The sequence below is a fragment of the Chaetodon auriga genome, chromosome 10 (genome assembly GCF_051107435.1).
Source record: "Chaetodon auriga isolate fChaAug3 chromosome 10, fChaAug3.hap1, whole genome shotgun sequence".
In the NCBI taxonomy this organism is placed as follows: Eukaryota; Metazoa; Chordata; class Actinopteri; order Chaetodontiformes; family Chaetodontidae; genus Chaetodon; species Chaetodon auriga.
The window spans coordinates 27,990,807-28,013,560 of NC_135083.1; the positions used below are offsets into that span (position 1 = coordinate 27,990,807).

General features: G+C 40.6%; 1 protein-coding gene across 1 annotated transcript in view; it reads right to left on the reverse strand.

Moving 5' to 3' along the window:
* The window catches only part of LOC143326776 (voltage-gated potassium channel subunit beta-2-like), a 168,111-nt gene that overhangs the window by 43,853 nt on the left and 101,504 nt on the right, over window positions 1-22,754 (reverse strand). Inside the window, exons 7-9 of the mRNA XM_076740655.1 lie at window positions 10,914-10,958; window positions 2,238-2,281; window positions 1,969-2,055 (exon numbers count right to left, since the gene is read on the reverse strand). Coding sequence (XP_076596770.1) covers window positions 1,969-2,055; window positions 2,238-2,281; window positions 10,914-10,958 — 176 coding nt within the window. The remainder of the gene's footprint in view (window positions 1-1,968; window positions 2,056-2,237; window positions 2,282-10,913; window positions 10,959-22,754) is intronic.

Consider the following 22,754-nt stretch of genomic DNA (forward strand, 5'->3'; position numbering starts at 1 on the left):
AGCTTTAGGAGCTCAGCCTCACGTCCAGGTTCCATCCCCAGTCGAACGGTCACACAGAGAGGGCCAATCAGGATTTAGAGACGGCCTTAAGGTGCCTCTGTGCCGATAATCCTGCTGAATGGAGCTCTCTTCTTCCCTGGGTGTAGTACACCCATAACTTGCTTACCTCCTCAGTCAGTGGTCTCTCACCATTTGAGGCCTCCTCGGGCTACCAACTCCCCTCCTTCCATCTCAGGAGGCTGAGATTGCGGTCCCCGCTGTGGCTGACCACATCAAAAGGATAAAGGAGTTTTGGCAGGCTGCCATCAGAGCCCTCGAACGCACCCAGAGAGTCAAACAGTCAGTCATTTCCTCCTCTCCTCCAGAGATCAGCTAATGTCAATTGTCTTGAATTGCCACTAAATTGTGTGCTCCTTTGTTTCAGTGCCTACCTGCCACTTCAGCGCGTGCCTTGCCTCAAACCCATCTTGTCAGAGCTGCCTTTGTTCATTCCCACTCCTTTTGAGTGCGCCTTTAGTTTAGTTACTATCCACTCGTACAAGTGCATTTTCTGTTGTTTATTATTGTTAATAAATTTTCGTTCACGTGATTCGTGTCTCCAGGTCTGCATCCTTGGGTCCAAACAAATCCTTTTGGCTGAAGCCTAACAACATCTGGTTTGGGCATTCACAAGGGAACTGCCTCGGTCCATTACCAAGACAGCTTCTCACTATATCTGTTGCCATTTGACGATGTCTTTAGAGAGCACAATGTATGTTTCCATAGTTATGTGAATATGTTACATCTCTGCTGAACCAAATCATGCTGCAGCTATGGACTCCATTACTAACTATATTTTGACAATGAATAAATGGATGAGCAATAATATCTTAAAGTTAAAGGACAAAACTGAAATCCTACTAGGCGGCCCTAAAACATAAAGAGAAATGCTGTTTAATAATCTGGGGAAATTAACTCCCTCAGTTAAATCTGAGGTTATAAACCTTGGTGTTTTTACACCAGCAAGATAGCAAAAACACTGAGAGAATTCAGCTTATTTAAAACTCTGCAGCTCGGCTATTAACCAAAACCAAGAGGAGAGAGCACATTAGTCCATGTTTTAGCAGCTCTGCACTGGCTTCCTGTAACATTCACAGTTGATTTTAAGATCTTCCTCCTTGTATACAAAGCCCTTAATGGAATATATTGCTGAATCCCTTGTTTATTATTTGCCTCTAAGAACACTGTGATCATCTGCTGCTGGTCTACTGGAGGTGCTCAGCAACAGCTGAAAGAATATTGGGATGCAGCCTTTGTCAATTAAGCCCCAAAGCTCTAGAACACAATACCTATACATATTAGGGAAGCCAGCTTACTAAATATAAGGAAAGCTAAAAACTTGCTTCTTTACTTTTGGCCTTGGCTGGCAATGACATCCTGACACATGTCTGAAACTTGTGCTTATGCATTGCTGTACTCTGTAATTGTTGCTGTAATTGTTGTATTTTACTTGATCTTATGCATTCCACGTAATTTATTTTTACCTATAATTTATTACTATTATGCTGTGGTTTTCTTTCTATCTCATGTTATGCATTGTATTTCTTTTCATCCTTCTTCTCTCTGACTTTTACTGTCATTATCAAGTGGGTTTTATTCTCCACCTTAGTTTACTTAAATAAATTCAGATTTTCATCCCTGTCTTTATTTCCATTCTGTCTTTTCTACATGAAGCACTTGTTTGGTGGTGATTTCTTTGTTGTAAAACACAATAAAATTGTTTATCATTATTATTGTTATTATTATAGTGTATTTGGAAATCCAAACATGTTTTCATGTCTTACACAATTTTATAATGTAATGGACTGTCAACATTCTTAAGACTTGTTGGACCAGGCCAAATTTGAGATAATAAGCCTCAGTATAATTTACCTACTATTGAAAGCAAAGGAACAAGACTCTGATCTTGTGGTGGATAAGCATACCCACCTTCTATAGGTGTGTTAGGATCTGGTCGATTTGCAAAAACCACATCTATGTACTCCAGCTGAAGTCTCTCTAGCGATGCCCTTAGACCTGTTTCATAAAGATAATTACATATATTGTATTATCACATAAAACATGCTGATGTTCTGTGGTGACATATGATGCTATAAACAATTTGGATGTGCTCTTTTTCAAACAAATAAATGTACTTTAGTTGTCATGACAAAATGCTAGCTTTATAGTTATTATCAATGGTAGCTAAACTTACTTACCTTCAATTATATGTTTTCTAGACAATCCTCTTTCCGTTTCTGCCCTGAAAAACAAGCATCTTTCATTTCAGAACTCAATGTGTACAAACCTCCGATATCCATTTCATGCTGAACAGATGTAAGCACAAAAGCACTGAAGCAAATTCTACAGTTTCTGAAAATAAATATGTAAATAGCATATTTAGGCAGATAGATGATTTCATGTGGGATGTAGTTACCAGTGAGGTTACTGGTTTTCATTTTGACAAAATAACATGATTGATGGGGGAGTCTGAATGGTCTACCAATTGACAATGTGTGCATTTTTTTTCATTTGAATTGATGGCAACAACACATACTGACTGCGCCATGCAGACAGAAGTTGTAAAGGCACAGGAGCTGAGATGTTGTAATTCTGGGAGCGATCGTTAAAAAGATTCCATGCATCAGTGCTGGGTAGTTGGACAAAAAATGTAAAACATGTCATGCCTGTTTTTCACTATCTATTGAAGACCTCTGCTGTAATTTAGAGGGCGTTACAGCCAATCCTTCCCTTTTTTCTTGTTGGGAGCTTGAAAACAAATAGGTTATAGACTGGCAGCAGATAAAAGGTATGGGTAGCATGCAAGGCTGAATGGGAAAAGGCAGTCATCATAAGAATGATCCCTACCAGAATATTTCCTTTTATGTAACAGTACAGAAATACCAAAGATATGTTTTATATAGTTTACAAACAGTGTTTCCATTACCTAGTTTGTCAGGTACTAGTTTGTACCTGAGAGCACTGACAGATTTAATTGTTGTTATCTGTGAAATGTTCTTCTCATTACATATTCTTTAGGAACCAAATTAGGGGAACTGTTGTCAATAATCTTAAAAAGCTTAAGGACATTGAACATTTTGATGCAGATAACTGTAGCACACAACATAGATAATTAAGGACCTAGAGCACAATCAAATTGACTTGCAACCCAAAAGGAGAAAGTTAAACTTGTGTGGAAGACCAGCTCGAAGCTGTCCATAAATTTGTACAATCTCAACCTCCTAGTATCAGAAATTACTACAGAGAGCTCAATCAAGTCCTAATAGAAGAATTATCTTTTGCTGACAAGACTGTATTAATGGTTGTAGCCCTCTAAATTAAATGTTTGCGTTGTGAGTATCCCAGAGATTACTGCAAACATTTCAGCCATGCATACTTCCAGGGCAAGAATACACCAGAAAACTCTGCCTTCCAAGTTTACAAGCTTCATCCACATGTATGCACTCAAGTTGTACTTATGCTGTGTCAAAATAACTCCCCAATGCTTTAGACAAGATGACCCTGTTGTCACTTTCAAAGCAAGGGGCTACACAACTGAGCCTGCCACATTGAACCCAGGAGCATGCATCAAAAGATCCACCTCACAACACCCTGAAGGGGGTGACAAAAGGCTGCAAGGGGACACTGAGCGTTACCACCATGTCCACCAACTGCATCAACATCAGCTTTAATAATAGTCAGCTTCACAATAGAAGAAGAAGGCCATAGTCAGAAATTGTATTGTCGCCCAGAAGAACGAGCAGCCAATACAGTGATCAGGCAATACCCACAGGCATCTCTAAACACACTTAATAACATGGTCATAACCCATCAGACAGTGACAATGCCTCTGAAAGCCTTTCTGCCTCTGGCTACCGAGAGTGTTACAGCCCTGAGACATGAGCACAAGAGGTCCAGAGTTTGCTTCTCAAAGTGATAGCTAACATCATAGTCCATCCCTGTACTGACAGGAAGACAGACAAACTCAGGATACCTTACTTTTCTTGCAGTTAAATAGGCAAAGATGAATTTGTCATTAATAGCAGCAAAGTCAATAATTCTGAATTCACTAATCGCCGGACATCCTACTATTAATTGAGGGAAAATGTTCACTCATACTGTGAAAATATTTAGCTCAGGTGACTTTCAACTTAAGGTGCAATATATCAATCTTTCAATCAGGTGTATTATTACTCCTATGTGCAATATCAATACTCCAGTCAGGAGTACTATCATCCAATTACAATATCAGTACCTATTGTTCATATTTCATTATTCCTTGTTTATTGTGTTTTTATTGCTTGTTTTATATTTAATGTCCTTTTTACTGATGCCGTCTATGTTTGCTATCCACTCTGCTGCTGTAATACCTGAAATTTCTCCACTGTGGGACTAATAAAGGTATATCTTATCTTATCTCTCATCTTAAATTGTGATTGGAGTTAGACACTACTGTCAAATTGCACTTGGACCAACTCTTTTTGCCAGGAAGATCACTATTGTAAAACACTATCTTAGGACACCCCATTATAACCTTAAGGAGCTAGTCCTTATCCAAACATGTCTTTATCCCCCACAAGTTCAGGATGTTACCATACTATGAAAAAACATGACATATCCACCATGACAGTCATTAGGACTCTGAGATTTTGAAAATTCGATGACACCTGTCCACACACCTGTCTGAAGGACAAAATTGTACTGCATTCAAAATCAGACTAGGTATTAGAGCCTGGTGATAAACTGACCTGCACATTCCACATATTTTTTGGGAATTGCTTACACATTAAATCATTCAAACATTTCCTTAATTTTAACATTTACAGAGCTGCATATTTTTAAATGCATAATATTTTATTATTAAAAATTCTTCCTTTTTTTTTTTTTTTTTTTTTTTTTTTTTTTTTTAGTAATTTACTTGGTAACCTTGTTTTTCAATTTGCAGTAAAAGCTTTTAGCCATGACTCTTTGGAGGATCAGAAGATCTCAACTCAACATCTAACCATATTGCACTACTACCCTTTTTCTAAGCGGAGCATATGTGTCCACCAACTTCACTAATTTAGGTATGATATTTTTCAACATTTACATAATTTTCTTCACATTCATCAGACCGCTATAAATCTTTAGTGCTCTTCAAAAATGAGCTGCATCAAATATTTTATAACCTACACAAAGCAATTTCAGCTCCAGACGCAAATTGTGATCACTGCACTCTACTGCCACTGATACTGTCTGTTAAACAACTCATGTAAGTTAGTGAAAATATGATCAATACAGGCAGAAGTAGCACCACCGATGTTGATAGAATTTTTAGATGTTTGGGTCACAACCTGGGCAGGATTGCAAACGTTGCTGATAGACAATTTTTTTAAAACAATGTACAATTTTTAGAAAAACAGGCAAAACTCAAGAAGGAAGATGCCTTTACTTTCATGTAAAGTTCTGCTTATTCTATCCAAATAGCACAACTGGAATGTGTTCCTGAACACAAAATCATTGAAAGTATTGGCCCGGTGTATTTCTGAGTGCAAAAACACCAATAATGTCCAAATAGCAGATTCTGGTCATCTCATGAACCTTATTCCTCAACTAAAAATAAATAGCCTCCTTCACTTTTCTTCCAAACCATCTGTGCTCCCTGTCCACAATATGTCTGTTGTTGTCCTTTCAAGTGGAGGTAAACTGTTGAGTCCTGACCTAAGGAATTGGTCCTATTGTGTTGAGTCATGCATTTACTCAGAGATCATTTAGTTTCCCCTGTCATAAAAATGAGAAAACATAAATATTTTAGAAATCTTTCAAAAACTTGTTTAAAACTAAAAATGTTATTGTTATTTATTTGGCAAAAAACAAACTGAAACGACTAAATAGTCCTTTCTCATACATAATAACCAATAAACTTAATATTTTGTATGGTCTCCTTTGGCCTTGATTGTTATAGTCTGAATTATAATTATGTGTTTCTGAGTGTATTTGATTTGTTTTGGCTCTCTCTCTCTCTCTCTCTCTCTCTCTCTCTCTCTCTCTCTCTCTCTCTCTCTCTTTTTCCTTGCCTGCAGTGGAGGTGTGGCCTGGCGGTGCTGCTAGTCTCCAATGCACCTGAGGCAGATCTCCACTGATTTTGCTCACTCTTAAGCAAGCAATCACTCTTTCGCTCACTCTTAAGCAAGCAATCAATCAACGCTGCCAGATTGTCAAAGCAGTTTTGCTGAGATTCTCCAGCCATTTTTCTCTTGTCCTTGTGCCATAGTCTACTTGCTCTTCGTTGCCTTGTTCGCTTTGTTTAGTCCCGGTCTAGTCCTGGTTATCTGAGTTTGGTTTTTTTTTTTCTGTTTGGTTCTTGACATGGTCTTGTGCAGGTTTTGTCTTCCTACCCGCTCACCACGGTGTAGTGGTATTTTGTTTTATTGGGATGATTTTGTGTTTATTGTTATTCCAAGGTTTTGATAGTGATAGTCTGAGTTTGAGTTTCCTGAGTCTTTTGTTATATCTTAGTTTAGGCTTTTCTTCCTACCCGCTCGCCACGGTGTAGTAACCTTTGTTTTATTGGGCTGATTTTGTGTTCTTGTATTTTGGTCTATAATAAACCGTTTTGTTTAACAGCTCCTTGTCCCCTACTGACTATCCACTTCACTGGTCCAGCTATATTATTGATTCTCCTGAATCATAACATTGATAACAGCTTGCATTCTTGCTGGCATTGTTTTTATGTACTTTTCGACAGTCTCTTTTGTTATTGAGTTCCAAATAGTTTCTAGCTGTTCCCACAGAGTTGCTTTAGATGAAACTTTTGTGCGATCAATTTTTGAATCTACTAAATCCCAAATTTGTTCAATAGTATTAAAATCCAGACTTTGACTTGGCCAGTCCATCAGTTCCAGTTCTCCAGATTCCTTTTTCTTGGTCAAATAGTCTCTGCGCAGCTTTGAAATATGCTTGAGGTCATTGTCTTGTTGGTGTATGAACCCATACCCAATCAGATTCAGTCCAGAAGGGATTCCATGATGCACTAAGATGTTGTGGTAGACGGTCTTGTTCATGGTACCGTCGATTTTCACAAATTTGCCCACGGAGTTTCCACAAATGGAACCCATACCATAATGGAATCTCCACCGTGTTTCACTGAGGGTGCAATGCATCTGGCATCAAAACGTTCTCCAGCTTTTCTGCTGACATAAACACAACGATGCTTACTGATGAGTTGAAACTTGGACTCGTCCGTCCAGAGTACCTTCTTCCAGTCATCAACAGTCCAGTGTTTGTGCTCCCTGGCAAATCTGAGGCATTTCTGGATATTTGCAGGCCTCAATAATGGCTTCTTGGCAGCTATTCTTCCCTTTAAGCCTTGTTCCGTCAGTCATCTGCTTATGGTCATTCTGGAGACTGTCAGACTCTGATCTAGAAGCATTCATCTCAGCCTGAAGATCAGCTGTGGCCTTCCTTCTGTCTCTTGTTCTTAAAATCTTTAGGTGTCTGACATCTGCTTCAGTTAACTTTCGTTTCCTGCCTTTTCCTTGGTGCATTTTGTAAGTACTGGTCTCGGCAACTGACTCCAAAGCATACTTGACCACACTGTGAGAACACTTTATGTCTTTCCCTATTTGTCTCAGAGACCATCCAGCATCATGAAGTGCTTTAATGCGGACTCTTTCATTTTCAGTGAGCTCTCTACGTTTTACCATTTTGAACAGGAATGAGGAGTTTCAACCTGAATTCACCTTTTTATACCAAATTTGAGCTGGCTCACTGGGCTTCTCTGAGAAGTCAGAAATTAATCAAGCATAACATTCAACCACTAAAACTAATTTTTCTGTTCAGGAATGCAAGTAAATAATTATCATTTGACATATTAATCAAGAAATAATAATGTGCTTTACTATTTTTTCAAATTTTTTTTGTAAATCAGTAAATTTGAAAATTCATGGATAACAATAATAATTATATTTTAGCATTAAAAATATCATTTCAGTTAAAGAGCTTCTACATATTGGAGTATTAACCATTACAGAAACATAAAAAAATGATTTTGGTAATTACCAATGCTGTTAATTTAGGGCAGCTGTGGCATAAACCTTACTTTGGGTGGTGGTCTAATAAATTTGTTGCACTGCAGGTCTGTGCATTTCTCACTGCATTGGACTGAATACACTAGACTTCCTTTCTTTTGCTTGGGTGTGTGGTCTTTCAGGTGGATCAGTTTCTGGGTTGCTGGGTTTGAAAAACACAGGAATGCAGGATGTGGGGGACTTTTCCAGGACTTGGCAGGCATCGCCAGGAAGGTGGTCAGTCTGAGGGGCATTGCAATGCTGCATTTGCTCTCTTAAGTGGGGACATTTACAACCAGGAACCACTGGCCAGATGTCCCACACTGTGCTTTGGTTTACGGAGCTTCAGCTCTTCAGGGAGGCTGCATTTTCCAAGTCTGGAAAAAAAGTATGAGTCTTTCTGCAGAGTCTGTACAGACATGGGAAACGTTTTTCCCTCTGTCTCTTTGGCTAGAGCAAAGCCTAGCTGCTATACTTCTGCCCAAGGCAACCTTCTTGGGCAAGCACAAGCTGCTGCAGCTGTTAAATCCAAGGGTTTTTCCACAGAGCTAGCAACTGACATGGGGAAAGCTATGAAGGCTTTCCTGTCTCTAGTGGCTGCATCCAGGATTATGGCCTGGCAGATTGTAATGCAGAGAAATAGAACAACGTGCAGCATCTTATTAACCTAATGGTCCTGAGTCAGAATCAGATTCATCATTGTTATCTCCAGGTGAGTATGCTGTGCTGTGCTTGCTTACTTGCTGATGTTATGTACCTACATTTTTGCCAAAGATGCCCTGGAGTGCTGCCATAGTACAATGTAGTTGTGCAATGTCCAGTCCCCTGGTAGCCAAAAAGTCTGTAATAGTTCACCTGCTCTACAGAAAGGGTTTGCTTTTTTGCTGAACTCCATTGTTTCATCGTTTTCCCAGCCAGGCTGCTGGATGTTCTAAACTCTGCTGTCACATCACACTCAACAGACTGGTGACAGTGAAGTCACTATATTTTTTTTTTTTTAGATTAGATTAGATTCAACTTTCTTGTCATCATCAGAGTGCAGCACAGAGACAACGAATGGTGTTACATATTGGGTACCGAGGGAGGCAGGACACAGTTGGGGCAAAGAAATTCTTCACGACTGCACATATGCACAGGGATAAACTCAAAAGTGATAGCTATTAGAGGGCAATGTCTTGTAGCAATGACAACATCATCCACTCCACACCCAGGACACAAGTGGAGTGTTCCCCTACATCGCCTAATCTTGTCTCCCAACAGCAGAGGGTGTCTGGTCTTAAAAACACTGGAGAAATCAAAGGGGGGGGCTCGGATATGAGTGGAGTGTAGTTGCACAGTGAGCAAAAAAATGTAGGGGTTGTCGAATCTGTTCAAAAACAGGTTCAGATTGTAAAATCAGCCAGAGCTACCACCCCACTCCCTCACCCCTATCTGTTTGATTGATTATAGCCAGTGTTTGTCTCTACACTCCCCCTGTATTCTTCTGCTGCAGTCTAGCCTCTGCCTTTCTCATGCAGATGTCCTTGCCCTCCTTGACGTTGCTCCCAAGCGCTCTCTGAGTAAGTTAGAGTTCTTCCCCATTCCCCAGCAGGGCCTTGATGTCCTGGTGATCTAGAACCTATTGACTGGGAAACTTACAGGCTGAAAAATCATTGCCCACACAGAAATTAATTTATCCTCTGATGTAGTATATATGGCAGTATATAAGACAGCACTTCCCAGTTCATGGTCTCAAATTCATACATATATAAATATTATGTAATTGTTATCCTACTAGATAGCTAATGAATCAGAGCCACCATGCACCATGTGTGTTTGTTGTCAGTCACTGCCTTTTGAGTTGAGCACTACAGAACTCAGTGTTATGTCAATCTCCAAATTTTTTGCAATATAGCCTAGTGTATATATGTACCTTTGATCAGAATGTAAGTTCCTACATTTCTAAATAAAATTCAGAATTTACCTCCTAAAAAAATCCCAGCTCTTGAAGAGGGCCATATATTTATCATCGGCTTTTATTTTAAGGCCCCATCTCTCTGTGTCTCTCTGATCTCTGCTAATGTAATGATGCACATGTCCTTTCAACTTGGTGGCAATGTGTCTGAGAGAAGTTTCCATATGATGTTATTTCAATAATAACAGGTTCCCCTTTGACTTTTATTGGAGAATAATAAAATGGGCTATAATGTATTGCACATTATTACATGTTATATTACCTTCACTTAAGTGCCTCCCTCTAAAGCCTGGTTTACGCTTCTGCGTCGCGGCGACGCCGTACCTACGGTGTACACCCTACGCCGTCACTGAGCATTCATAGTTCTGCGTTGAGGGAACGCGTTGCTCCGCAATTCACCGCCAAGCCGCTAGGGGGGTGTGACTGTGTCTTTGTATGGTTTCGGGGGGCTCTTGCTGCCACGAAGAGGAGTTGTAGTGGTGGTCGTACTTGCGTACCTCCTTGATAATTCTTTCTTCGGCTTGGTCAATTTTTTCTTGTAGCTCTCACCACAGAAACTTTGAAAATGGCGGTGTTGTTGAGCTGCGACCATAGGGCTGCGACTGAACCGAAAATTATGTTCTGAACAGACCAATCACAGTCCTCAACGTGACGCGTAGTCAGGATTTTTTGGAGGTGCGTGTCAGGCTACGGCGTAGGGTCCGCGTAGGGGTCTGCGTCGACGGCGTAGGTACGGCATCGACGCGACGCAGAAGCGTAAACCAGGCTTAATTATCCAATGGCTGGTCTATTTCAATCACTGCAATCATAGAAAGAGAGAAAGAAGACATAGAGAGAGAGAGAGAGAGAGAGAGAGAGAGAGAGAGAGAGAGAGAGAAATATTGTATACATACTTTCCGCCCCAGAAGATTTTGGTGGTGATGACTAAACTGGAACGCCTGCATGTGAGAACATAAAAAAAAAAAATAGAAATCAGACTGTGGTAGTTTCCTTATTTCAAAAATGACATCTCGAAACAATATACTTCAATTAGGGATGTCAGTGATTAACCATTAATCTGATGACCACTGAGAATACTATTGACCGGTTACACATGTTGGTCTATTGGTGACCTTGCTTACACACACACTGTGTGATGCACTCTGGTCCGAGGCCATCTCTCAGTTGGTGTGTCTTAGCACAGCTATGGTTTTCAACCAAACCATAGCTGGAGGTGATTGTTGGAACAGTGTAAGGATGAACCAAGATGGTTTGGGTGAGTTTTATTTTGTTTCTTTCAAGTTTGAATAAAGTCTGTGTTACAATGATAAAATTACTGTCTCTGTAGATGCAGTCTCACACATGAATGGCAATTCCATGACTTAACCAGAATAACACTAACATGAAGTCCGTGCTTAGAAAAGGTAAGTTATCGGAAGATCCCACAGGTGGGGACCTTCCCACTGGTGTGGGTTGGGAGAGAGGGAGTGGGCATGCAGGATAGCTCCCTACCTGCTCCTAGCATCAGGATCAGCACCTTATACAGCACCACAGTGCATAGTCCAACTTCAACTTCAACCAGCCCAAGAGAGCCTTCAGTATGTGATCGACTGGGAGGGATATGGGCCGGGGGAGAGATCTTGGGTTCCCGCTCACCACATCCTCGATTCCAACCTCATCGCCAGATTCCACCAGCAGCACCCATCCTCATCATAACTGAACCCATCCTCCTCCAAAGCGGCTCCTCTTCGTCCGAGGTGTCAGGTGGGGTGCAACGATGGTTCTCCAGCGTCTCCTCGTAGAGGGTTCTGGTGGACTGGTCTGGAGGAGCTCAAAGGTGGAAGAGATCAGCGGAAGGGGGTAGCAATTCTTTACAGCGATCTTGTTCAGACCCATCTAATCAATGCAGGGTCTCAGATTCCCATCCTTTTTCCCAAAGAGGAAGAACCTCGCCCCAGTGGGTGAAGATGAATGATACCGGCAGCAAACAAGTCATTAATATATGTGTCCATTGCTTCTCTAGGGAGCAAAGGGTACAGGCATCCCTTGGGTGGGAACTTGCCAGGCTGCAGATTAATGTTGATGATGATGAGGCAGGCAGGTAGCCTTAGCTTTACTGAAAACCAGGATGACTGGCGTGGTGACTTCAGGATGTGAAACTGGATGGTCTCAAGATGATTACCGGACAACAGGACATGAACTGGCGAGGTCTGATGACTAACAGCTCCTTGTAGATACACATCGAGTGCACTGGTCCAAATGGGTCTGGAATTGGCCCCAGAGTCAATGAACATAGTGCGAGCGCCCTCCAGGAGGAGGACTTTAGTTTGGAACAGAAGGAGGGACGAGGAGGATGGTGTGGAGGTGTGGCTCACCAGTACCTTCCCGACTACTGGTGAGCCCTGCCTTTTGCTGGGCAGTGGGAGATGAAGTGGCTGGCCTGGCCACGGTACAGGCAGAGGTTGGCCTGGTGGCGCCACTGTCTCTCCTCAGAAGTGAGTCTGGTGTGGCTGAACTGCACGGGTACAGGTCCCTCTTGTGGAGGCGTCAGGTTTGTTGAGCAAGTATAGGAAACAGGAGCCTCCTGGGACCAGACAGATGGCTGGCGGACAGCTGCACCACAATGTCACTCCTGTTGGAGCATGAAGATCCACTCTGGTGGTTAGTTCAATCACTCCATCCTACGATGACAGCAGCTCGTGGGAGACCAACCCATCCTTCATGTATTCAGCCAACCCATACAGAAAGGCATTGTGGAGCACCGCAAAGTTCCAGTCACTTTGGTGAGCCTTTGTCCCCAGCCTCATGTAGCTGGAGGACACCTTCAATCCACTCAAAATGATTCTGTGGTGAGGTGGGTCTTGCTGTGGGGGTTTAGGACACTGAATCTTAGAGATTTTATATAATATTTTATTGTGTGGTTTTATGCATTGTCTTTACTCTTATCTCAATCTTATTTTACATTTTTTATCTGTTTTTATGTAAAGCACTCTCTTGGTGCATTCTCTCTTGTGAAGCACTTTGAGCTACAATTCCTTTATGAAAGGTGCTATACAAATAAAGATGATGATGATGATGATGATGATGATGATTATATTTAGGCTGTATATCGTCATTCAGGCCATACACTATAACTATCATTTCAAAGCCTGTGTAATGTCCCATTTGCACTGAATCGCCCTCTGGCAGACGATACAGAGTTCCCCACTGTAAACTTATCCGATTTAAAAATTAATTTGTTCCTACCTCCATTAAGCTTTTAGTGCTGTTTGAGGCTGCAGGGATTGTGCAATATTTCCATGGGTTTTTACCACAGGGTATGTGCAATATGTGCAATGTGCAATATGTGTTATGTATTTGTATGTGCAATATCTTGTAATGTGCAATGTTGACTATGTGCAAATCATTATGTTGTTTGTTTTATCACACTGTGGAGGCATGTTGTGCACAGCATACGAGTCCAAAACAAATTTCCCCATGGGGACAATAAAGTATATCGTATCGTATCGTATCGAATCGAATTACTTGATTTGGCTGTAAAGTACCCATTGAAGCAGCACATCCTCTCAGTGCAGTGGCCACCTTGAGACCAACACATACATGATTACTGGAGATATAACAAAGAAACTGTAGAAGATTAGCATGTTGCAGCTTTCCGTGGATTATTAAAGTGTGTTGACCACTTTTTTATGTTTGTTTATTTATTTAGTTTTCATTTTATTTTTTGTTATTGGTGCAAAAACAAAACAATAGTGACTTTACAGGTACAACAATGATAGAAAAGGGGATAACATACACTTGGACAGACGGAGGAAAAATGGGGTGATGTACAGAACTTGGCAAGATACATATATAAAATAAAACAAATAAGGATTAAATAATAATCACAACAATTATAAGAATAGTACACTGTAAAAAAGAAAACGACTATCTGTTCAGCAGAGCTGGTATTCTGATTTGTTTGAACATGAAAATTAAAATAGTTATTCTTAACTTGAAAATACACATCAGGCCAATCAAGCGCACCTCATTGTGTGAATAATTGTGAATAAGCTGAAATTGTAATTTGTTGTTGGTACAACAAAGTTTGAAAAAACAAAACAAAACAAAGGGTTTCCCAGAATGAACAGCAAGGGCAAGTCCTCCTGCTTCCTTTCTCTAAACTGACGGCTCAGCTACGACGGAGAGAGGACTTATTTCAAAGGAAGACCTTCGACCAAGCTTGTGAAAGTAAGTATTGTGCGTGCAAATCGACATGCGTTATATTAAATAATAGCGAGTGACTTGATGATAAGCGTTTACTGCTTTGCCAAATATACTAAAGTAAATTCACTACTTGGTTACTTGGCTAGTAGCTAAATTAACAATGCTAGTTAAACTAGCTAAGTTACCGGCCTGCGCCCTCAAGATTTGCGTCTCAGTAGCGTTTTTTCCTTGCGCATGTAACTGAGCAAAAACGCTTTATTTTAATCTATGCAGTGGTCTGCACCGATTTTGTCGTACTCGAAGTTCAATTAAAAAAAAAAAAGGTTAATGAAACTTTCTAAGTATGTTAAAATTACAATACAGAGTTAAAAGTAGTAAAAAATGTGTGTTAAAAAAGAGTTTAAAAATTAATGGTTGATTTCATGTAGTTTATCTAAATCGTTGCTGTTTATGTTATGCCGTGATTAAAGGATTGGTAATCTTCCATTGCGCCTCAATCGGTTAGTCTGAGATCGATTGCTTCTGTCTCCTCCCACTCTGAGCGAGAATCACAGCGTTTTTCCTCATTCCAGCAACCTACACTAAATCCCGCTTGTGATTATTTCCCCCCGTTTCCAGGTTTGTTGTGTTTTGACAAGAGTAATATAGTGGCAATACAGTGCTAACATGTTTAGAGTATAAGAGATGGGTTTGTGTTGTATTTTGAGCGAGCTAAATGCTAGTTTTGTTGAACAAAAAATGAGCGCGCATGTCCGAGCAGAACTCTCGGTTGCTAGCCAAGTGTAGCTCGCCACGTGTGTTTTGTGAATTTTGCATGCATTTATACATTTGTGATTTATGCTTTTGCACCTTCTTCATGCTGTTGGAATTGGTATTATCTTTAATGTTGTTTGAGGTGTTAATAGCTGAATTTATGTGTAAGAATGTTTGAGATTTGGGTATTAATAAATTCCAGCAAAGTCCTGGCTTAGGAATTTACACTAAATCACAGCTATGATTATTTCTCCCCATTGCCTATTGTTATTACACAACAATATATGTCGGACTGTAGTTAATATTTGACACTAATGTGGAACAAGTCTAACATATATGTAAATCAAGAATTTCTTCTGAACAATAGGGTGTAATTTCTTTATAAAGTGTTGTTGACTGTATTTTTTATTTTTTTAGGTTGAAAAATTAAGACCACATGCAATGCAAGTTCTGCAGTTTTACTGCAAACCAGGAAAGTCTAATCAGACACTATGAGCTGTACCACAGAAGACCTCATCATTGGCCCTGTGTCCATCCCACCTGTGTTTGTGTCTTCAAAACCCGAGGAGCTCTGAAATCACATCTGTCTAGATTTCACAGCAAAGGTGAACCTGTTCATCAGTCATCATCACAGTGTAACTTTTAAATGTGAGCTTTGTGATTTCCAAGAATTGTGCTCAGAAAGAGATATTACAAAACATCTTGGAAATCATCTTAAGGTTCAGGAAACAGTTCAGTGTCCTTTTTTTGAATTGTGAATTTAAAACAAATAGTTACTCAGGCTTCAGCCCACATAAAAGCAGAAAGCACAAAAGATGCACAATCAGTGACTTAAGAAGTGTGGTTAAGTGTAGTGCAGGTAAATCAACTGGCATCACTGAAGTGACCAGTGAAGCCTCAACATCTATACAGGATAATTCTAGTAGTGGTACAGGGGAAGATGTAACTAATTATTTGGATTCTGTACCTTATGAATCAATAGAACATAAGATTGCAAACCTTTTTCTGTCTATGCAAACTGTCTTACTGTCATGTCCAGGAAATTATGTTAAGTTTTGTTTAGTTTTTGTCTTGTGTCTATGTTGTCTCCTGGCTTTTATTTTGACATCCCTCTCTCCTCTCGTTTCAGGTAACTTGCCCTTCCCTCGTGTGTCTCTGATTGTCTGCCCCACCCTGATTATCTCCACCTGTTTCCCATTACCTTGTGTGTGCGTATGTATATATAGTCTTTGTCTCCCTTTGTCCTGTGCCAGTTCGTCTTGTCAAGTCAGAGAACCACGCCAGGTCCCATGGCAAGCTTCATGTTCTTTCAGGTCTCGTTGATACTTTGTTTAGCATTTGCCATTGTCTTGTCTTTAGTTATTTTGATACTTTGTCTCGCCTCTAGTTATTTTGATACTTTGTCTTGCCTTTGCCATAGCCTGAGTCGCTTTCCTCGTTTGAGAGTTTTTTTGTTCTTGTTTTTCCTCTTTGTGAGCGATTCCCTAGTTTGTGCATTTTGAGATTTTTCCTCGGTAGAGTGATTTTCTGTTTTCACTTTGTCTTTAATAAATTGTGTCATTGAGCCTTGTCTCCTGAGTCGTGCGTTTGGGTTCAAGTCCTAGTTCAGTCGTGACCCCTACATGTCTCTCGAAGTGCAGTTCAACAAATAGTTGAGGCAATTTGTGATATACTAAAGTCATCAAAATTGCATTGTTTTCAGTCTGTAGCAGAGGTCCTTCAAAAGCACAACGTTTCAGCTGAAAATGGGCTTGTTCAAGAGATAGTGGATTCTGTATATTATTCTAATCCATTACTAATTGCAACATCAGCAAAGGGCTCTCTATCTACAGACTACAGAAGGAACTTGTATTTCAAGAATAATTTTACTTTTATCGAGCCAGTAGAATATCTTGACAAGCAAAATTGCAAAAATACATTTGTCTGCACACCTCTGACATCAGTGCTTCAGAACCTATTGAAGCGTCCTGATTTTGTCAGTGCTTTGGTTTTCAGTCAAGAACATTTAGCAGGTGTTTACAGGTCATTTCAGGATAGCTCTTACTTTAAACAGAGTAATACTTCCACTGACAAAGAAAAAGACATCAGTTTAGCCCTTTACGTCGATGAGTTCGAAGTTTGCAATCAATTGGGTACGTCAAGGAAGATCCACAAAATAGTTGGAGTTTATTGGATTGTTTTAAATTTACCAGCACGGTTTAGGGCAGGTCTTACTTCTATCCAGTTGGCAGCATTAGGAAGAAGTATAGATGTGAGGAAATTTGGGTATGAGAAATTTTTGGAGCCATTGTTAAAGGATCTGAAATACATTGAAGAACATGGGGTAGAAGCCTCAGAGAACTTTGGAGTAAAACTGTTCTGTGTCTGTGCAGTCAGTCTTAGTCAGATAGCAACTGTCAAAGTAAGAGACTTCCATTTGAGAACTGCTGAGCAGCACAACAGATTTGTGGAAGAGCTTAAACAAACCAAGCTCTTAAGAGTGTGAATGGAGTAAAAGGGGAGTGTGTATTAAACAAGCACTTGGCTTTCTTCCATCCTGTGACTGGATTCCCCCCAGATATTTTGCACGATTTATTTGGAGTTATTCCAGTTGAATTAGCCTTGTGTCTTCAAGACTTAATTTCTAAGGGCTATTTCACACTCGATAGGCTTAATCATAGCATCAGGTCATTTCCTTACAAATATTCTGACAAAGTCAACAAACCTAAGATTATTCCTAAAGCAGCTTTCTCAAAAGGTTCTACTGGGGGAAATGCACATGAAAATTGGGCATTGTTGCGGCTGCTTCCTCTCATGATTGGTCGCATTGTTTCAATGGGTGAACCATCATGGTAAATTCACAGAGGAGGCATTATGTTACCTAGCATGTAAACTGTCAGATCATCGCTTATTGCTTAAAGCAACATTTCCTAACTTTGTTTTGAAACCAAAAAATCATATTATTGAGCATTACCCACACCTCATATGCTGTTTTGGGCCATTGGTGGACATCTGGACAATGAGGTTTGAATCTAAACATGGTCTCTTCAAAAAAGTTGCCCGTGATGGGCATAATACAAAGAATTTGCTGCTCTCCTTAGCAACAAAACATCAGCAGTCGATGGCCTACCATTTGGAAAGGCAGAGTCTCTTTGAATCTGATCTTAATATTGAAAAGGTTAAAGCTGCTCAGGTGTCATCTTTGGATTCTCTCCACAGAAATGCTATTTTGACAAGATTTCCACATCGCCACACAATCGCCATCTCCTGTAAAGTACAGCTGTTTGGACCAGAATATGCTCAAAACATGATTATCATGGCAGGGCATAGCTTTGGACAGCCAGAATTTTTCAAGATATTGAGCATTGTGGTCTATTCTGGTAAAGTGTCCTTCCTGTCAAAAGACTTACTGCCTGGTACTTTACATTATAGGTCATTTCAACTTGAAGACAGTGACTATGCTGAAGATTTGTTGTTGATACTGAGGAACTGAGTCATTATTATCCTTTGACAACTTACTCTATTGGAGGAAAGCTTTGGGTGACACTGAGGGCACGTTTGTATTAAAGACAGAAAATGGTAAGTATTTTTATGGAAATATAACTGATAATCATAGTGATAGAAAGTGTAGATAGTTTATTAAAATTATCTTCTGTGTTTCACAGGCACTATTTCGTGTTGTGATCTCAAAAGAGGAAGCTCGATGTGTTCAGCTGTCTCAAGTTCCAGAGACAGTGGATGCCCTCATTGAAGCTATTAAAGAAAAATTACAACTTCAGGGAAACTTTTTGTTACAGTTTGAGGACCCTGAATTCCAAAATGTACTCTGCAATTTGTCAGAGATTTCAGAGCTACCCCATGACCGTGCAGTTCTACACATCAAGTGAAAAAGAGTATCTCAACCAGAAGAATATGACAGTCAGTCTCTTGGCTCCATATCTTCACTGGACACTGTGAGCATGAACTCTTCAGGAAGCCAGACAAATAGCCTCTCCTTTGTCAAGGTGTTTGCGCAGTGTCTCAGAGTGGCCTGATCCATTTCCTATTCCCACTTTGTCTCTTGATGTAGAACTGAAATTAAGAAAGGGCAACGAGTCATATGAAAAAAACAAAATAGGCATTGATGTATCAAGAGCCATGAAGATTGAAATTCTGGACAAAACTGCCCAAGTAGCTTTTGACATCAAGGCCTATCCGGATCATGACGAACTCAAATCCATTGCTTCAGCTCTGATAATCAAGTACCCTTGCCTCAAAGAGCCTGGTAAAGGCAAAGGCTATGAAGGATGGCTGGTTAGCATTCGGAACAAGCTCAATAATTACAGAGCAAAGCTGCGAGAGGCAGGTTGCAGTGAAGTGTCAGTCAACAAAAACAAAAAGCAAATGGGGATGAAACTAAATACACCCTTAAAAGAGCTAAACGTGGAGAAGTGAACCATAATCCTGAACATCCAGAACAACATGATGATGCTTCACTTGAGGAGCAAAGAGTTCCCTTGGTGGAAGCCTCCAAGAAGGCGTGACTTGATCATTCATTTATTAGGGAGAAGATGGACTTAACTTTCTCTCTAAGGAGAAGAGAGGTAGTGGAGGAACAACCCATGGTGATGGAAATCCAGAAGAAATGGCCTGCTTTGTTCTTTAAAGAACAGGTAAGTGTTCACTATTTTGTGTCTCTGTATTTTTTGTATGTGTAAATGTTAGTTTATCATTTTGAATTCTTAGTAATTGGTCTGATGTGTACATATCCTGAATATGTTTTGACAGATCTGTGAGGAGTTTTTCCTTATCACAAACAAGGAATTGCTGGGAACATACAGAGCTGCAGTGGACAAGTACACACTGAAGCTTCTCCGACTGTACCGTGCCCGGAAATGAGCTTTTGGGAAGGACATGGAAAATCTCTTGGAGAAACTTGATGATGAGGTACAATGTTATAAGTTTACTTAACTTTGGTTGGTCATGTGAAATAATTTTTGTTGTTTGCAAACTTTAAAAAAAATCTCAATACAGCTTTATATTTTTTATAGACCTCTAACATTGTCAGACATCGCAAGGATGCTGCACTTCGAGGCCATCAAGTGTTCCTTCGGGACGAGCCCAAAGAACTTTTCAAACAGTGTCTAGTAAGTATTACATATCACAAAAGAGCAGCATTTTGATTTTGTGAGATGTGTGCATAAGTGCTTTTGCGCCACGCTTTAGTGCAATGGTTCCCTATTATACAGTGTGTGATTAAAGTAAAAACAACATATTTGAGTCACTAAATGTCTCCAACTGTCTCCAATTTCATTTGTTTTTAGGGCTATTCTACTATAGGAAGAGCTAAATGCAACACATCATAGCTACAATGACACATTTTTTCTTTTCCAAATTAAAATAATTTATTAATATCTTGCGGACTAGATCAGAAGTCTTGGCATGTTGAATGTGACCCGTAAGCAGCCATTTGATGAGAGTCTAAAATGTCTAAGTGGTGGTTTAATTTGTTTGGCATCATGTTGTCACATTTTAACACTGCTCTGGTTTTACAGGAGTCTGATCCCGAAGATGAGTCTACCAAGGGAGTGGCTGTGGGCATGCTCTTTGTTTTAGAGGACTGTGTTGCAGCAACTTCATCTGCAGTGGTGCAGAACATTGCTGTGATTTTGGAGGAAACCATTGTCCTGCAGGACATCCCAGATCTTCCATCCACACAGGCATATCTTTTTGGCCTGCTCTACGCTCTCAATGAAATAGCAAATCGTCGAGACAATTCAAAAATGTTTCCGCAAAAGGTTGACTTGAAATTTTTAGTTTTCTCAACTTTCTTTTTTTACGGTGTAATAAACATAATGTGTAGTTACTGTGTGAGTGGAAATCAGTCAAATATGGCATGTGTTTTTGTATGTATGATTGTGTGTATGGAAGAGATTGTTACAGAGGTAAGGGTATGTCTGTTTGTATGTGTGGGTAATGTGTGTAGAATATGATTCCAGTTTAAAAATTGCACTCAATGTACTTGCACAGGAAAAAAAGCTAAATAGTGAAATACGGACACACAAAAAAAAGTACTCCAGAAATATAAAATAAACAATATATAGAAACAATGATGAGCCAATAAAGAATATATACAATGCAATTTACAATGTGCAGGGATTTATGTGAAAAACTGTGCATTACTGAATTATAAATGTCCAGTCGGTGATCAGAAAGTTAGTGACACTCCATGACTAACAAACTGTTCGGGGTGACAACTGATGAAAGAAACCTGCCTGGTTATTTTGAGAAGTTGAAACAGGTTGTGTTCAGGATGTGAGGGGTCTGCAGTGATGCTTCCTGCCATTTACTCAGTCTTCTTGTTGTTGTAAGTACTGAATGGAGGGTAGACTGGCACCTCAGCACTTCTTACAATCCGTTGCAGTGTGTTACTGTCCTGTTTGGTGGCAGACCCAAATGGCTTATTTCTATGTAGAAATGGATCAGCAGCTGTTGAGGCAGGTTGAACTTCTTGAGTTGACACAGGAGGTACACCCCCTGTTGCACCTTCCTAATGACTATGGCTGTATTTCAAGTTAACCTTAGGTCCTGCTAGACGGTGGATCCCACAAAGAATGTTGTTGAGGATGGTGATGGGGCAGTGTTGAGGGGCATACACCCCTTCAGAATGGTAAACAGTGAGCGTGAAGGGTATTAAGACAGGGAGGCACCAGCTGTGCCTATGGATAATACCATGTCTGCCCAGTGTGGAAAAAGAGGCTAAGTTAAATTACACTCCCTCGACACAGTACTGCCACTACAGAAGGGTGGAACATTGATTATATACTATGATGGTCCCCATGCAGCTCACTAATCTGAGATGGTGGGATTAGAGGTACAACATTTGGCCTGAGCTCAAGCACCACGTCTGACAATGTATCATCTAGCTGGCGAGTTTACAACTGAATGACTCAGGGAGGATGAATTGCACAGATAGAAAGAAAAAAAAAGCACACGGAGAAGCCCAGGATGCTACTTCACAGATATATGCAGTCGCTGTTATGCTGTTACTATGACATGTCTGTTCATCAGCAGTGGAGCAAAGTGTTTTAACACTTTCAGAACCATGGACAGCTCCAGACAGTTTATGTGAAGTAATGGGGGATTGTGCCTTCTTCACCAGCTGTGTGCCTCCAAGGGGGTTCCCCTTGGAGACACACGAGAAGGGACAATGGGACACAGCCAACTGTGTGTCTCAATGTCTCAAGAAGTGACAATGAGACACAGCTGGTGAAGAAGGGACAGTCACAAAACATGGGCAGCTTGAAAGATTATCAGGTCTGACTGCAATGAGAGACGGATGTCAAACGTGTCTCTTATGTGGAACTGGGTTGAGGCACAGGTGACCAAATCACCTCTGTTTTTTCTTCATGTGTAGGAGCCCTGAGGGTACAACCATGTGGCTTGCTGACAGCATCCCCAGGAGATGCATTACAGCACTGTCATCACTCATTTGAGCACAATGGGCTCTATTTTCGTCCCCGCCGCTGGCAGAGCGCAGGGTGCACACCCCATGCAGTGGTATTTTCGTGCAGCGCAGTTGGTATTTCGGTAAACAGAGGTGCACACAAAGGTACGCCAGGATGGGCGTTGCGGCGCAGCAAGGGGAGGTGTCGGCAGGATCAGCCGGCGAATTTGGATTTTCGGTCCACTTTGGTCCACGCCGGCAGAGTAAAAGTGCGCTGAAAGCTCGCCACCCCATACCTGGTCAACTCTGTGCGTCAGCGGCGTGCAACTGGGCAAGTGGATTTTCGTAAATGGGCGGAGTCGTGTGCCCACGTCACCAATACCTCACAGGC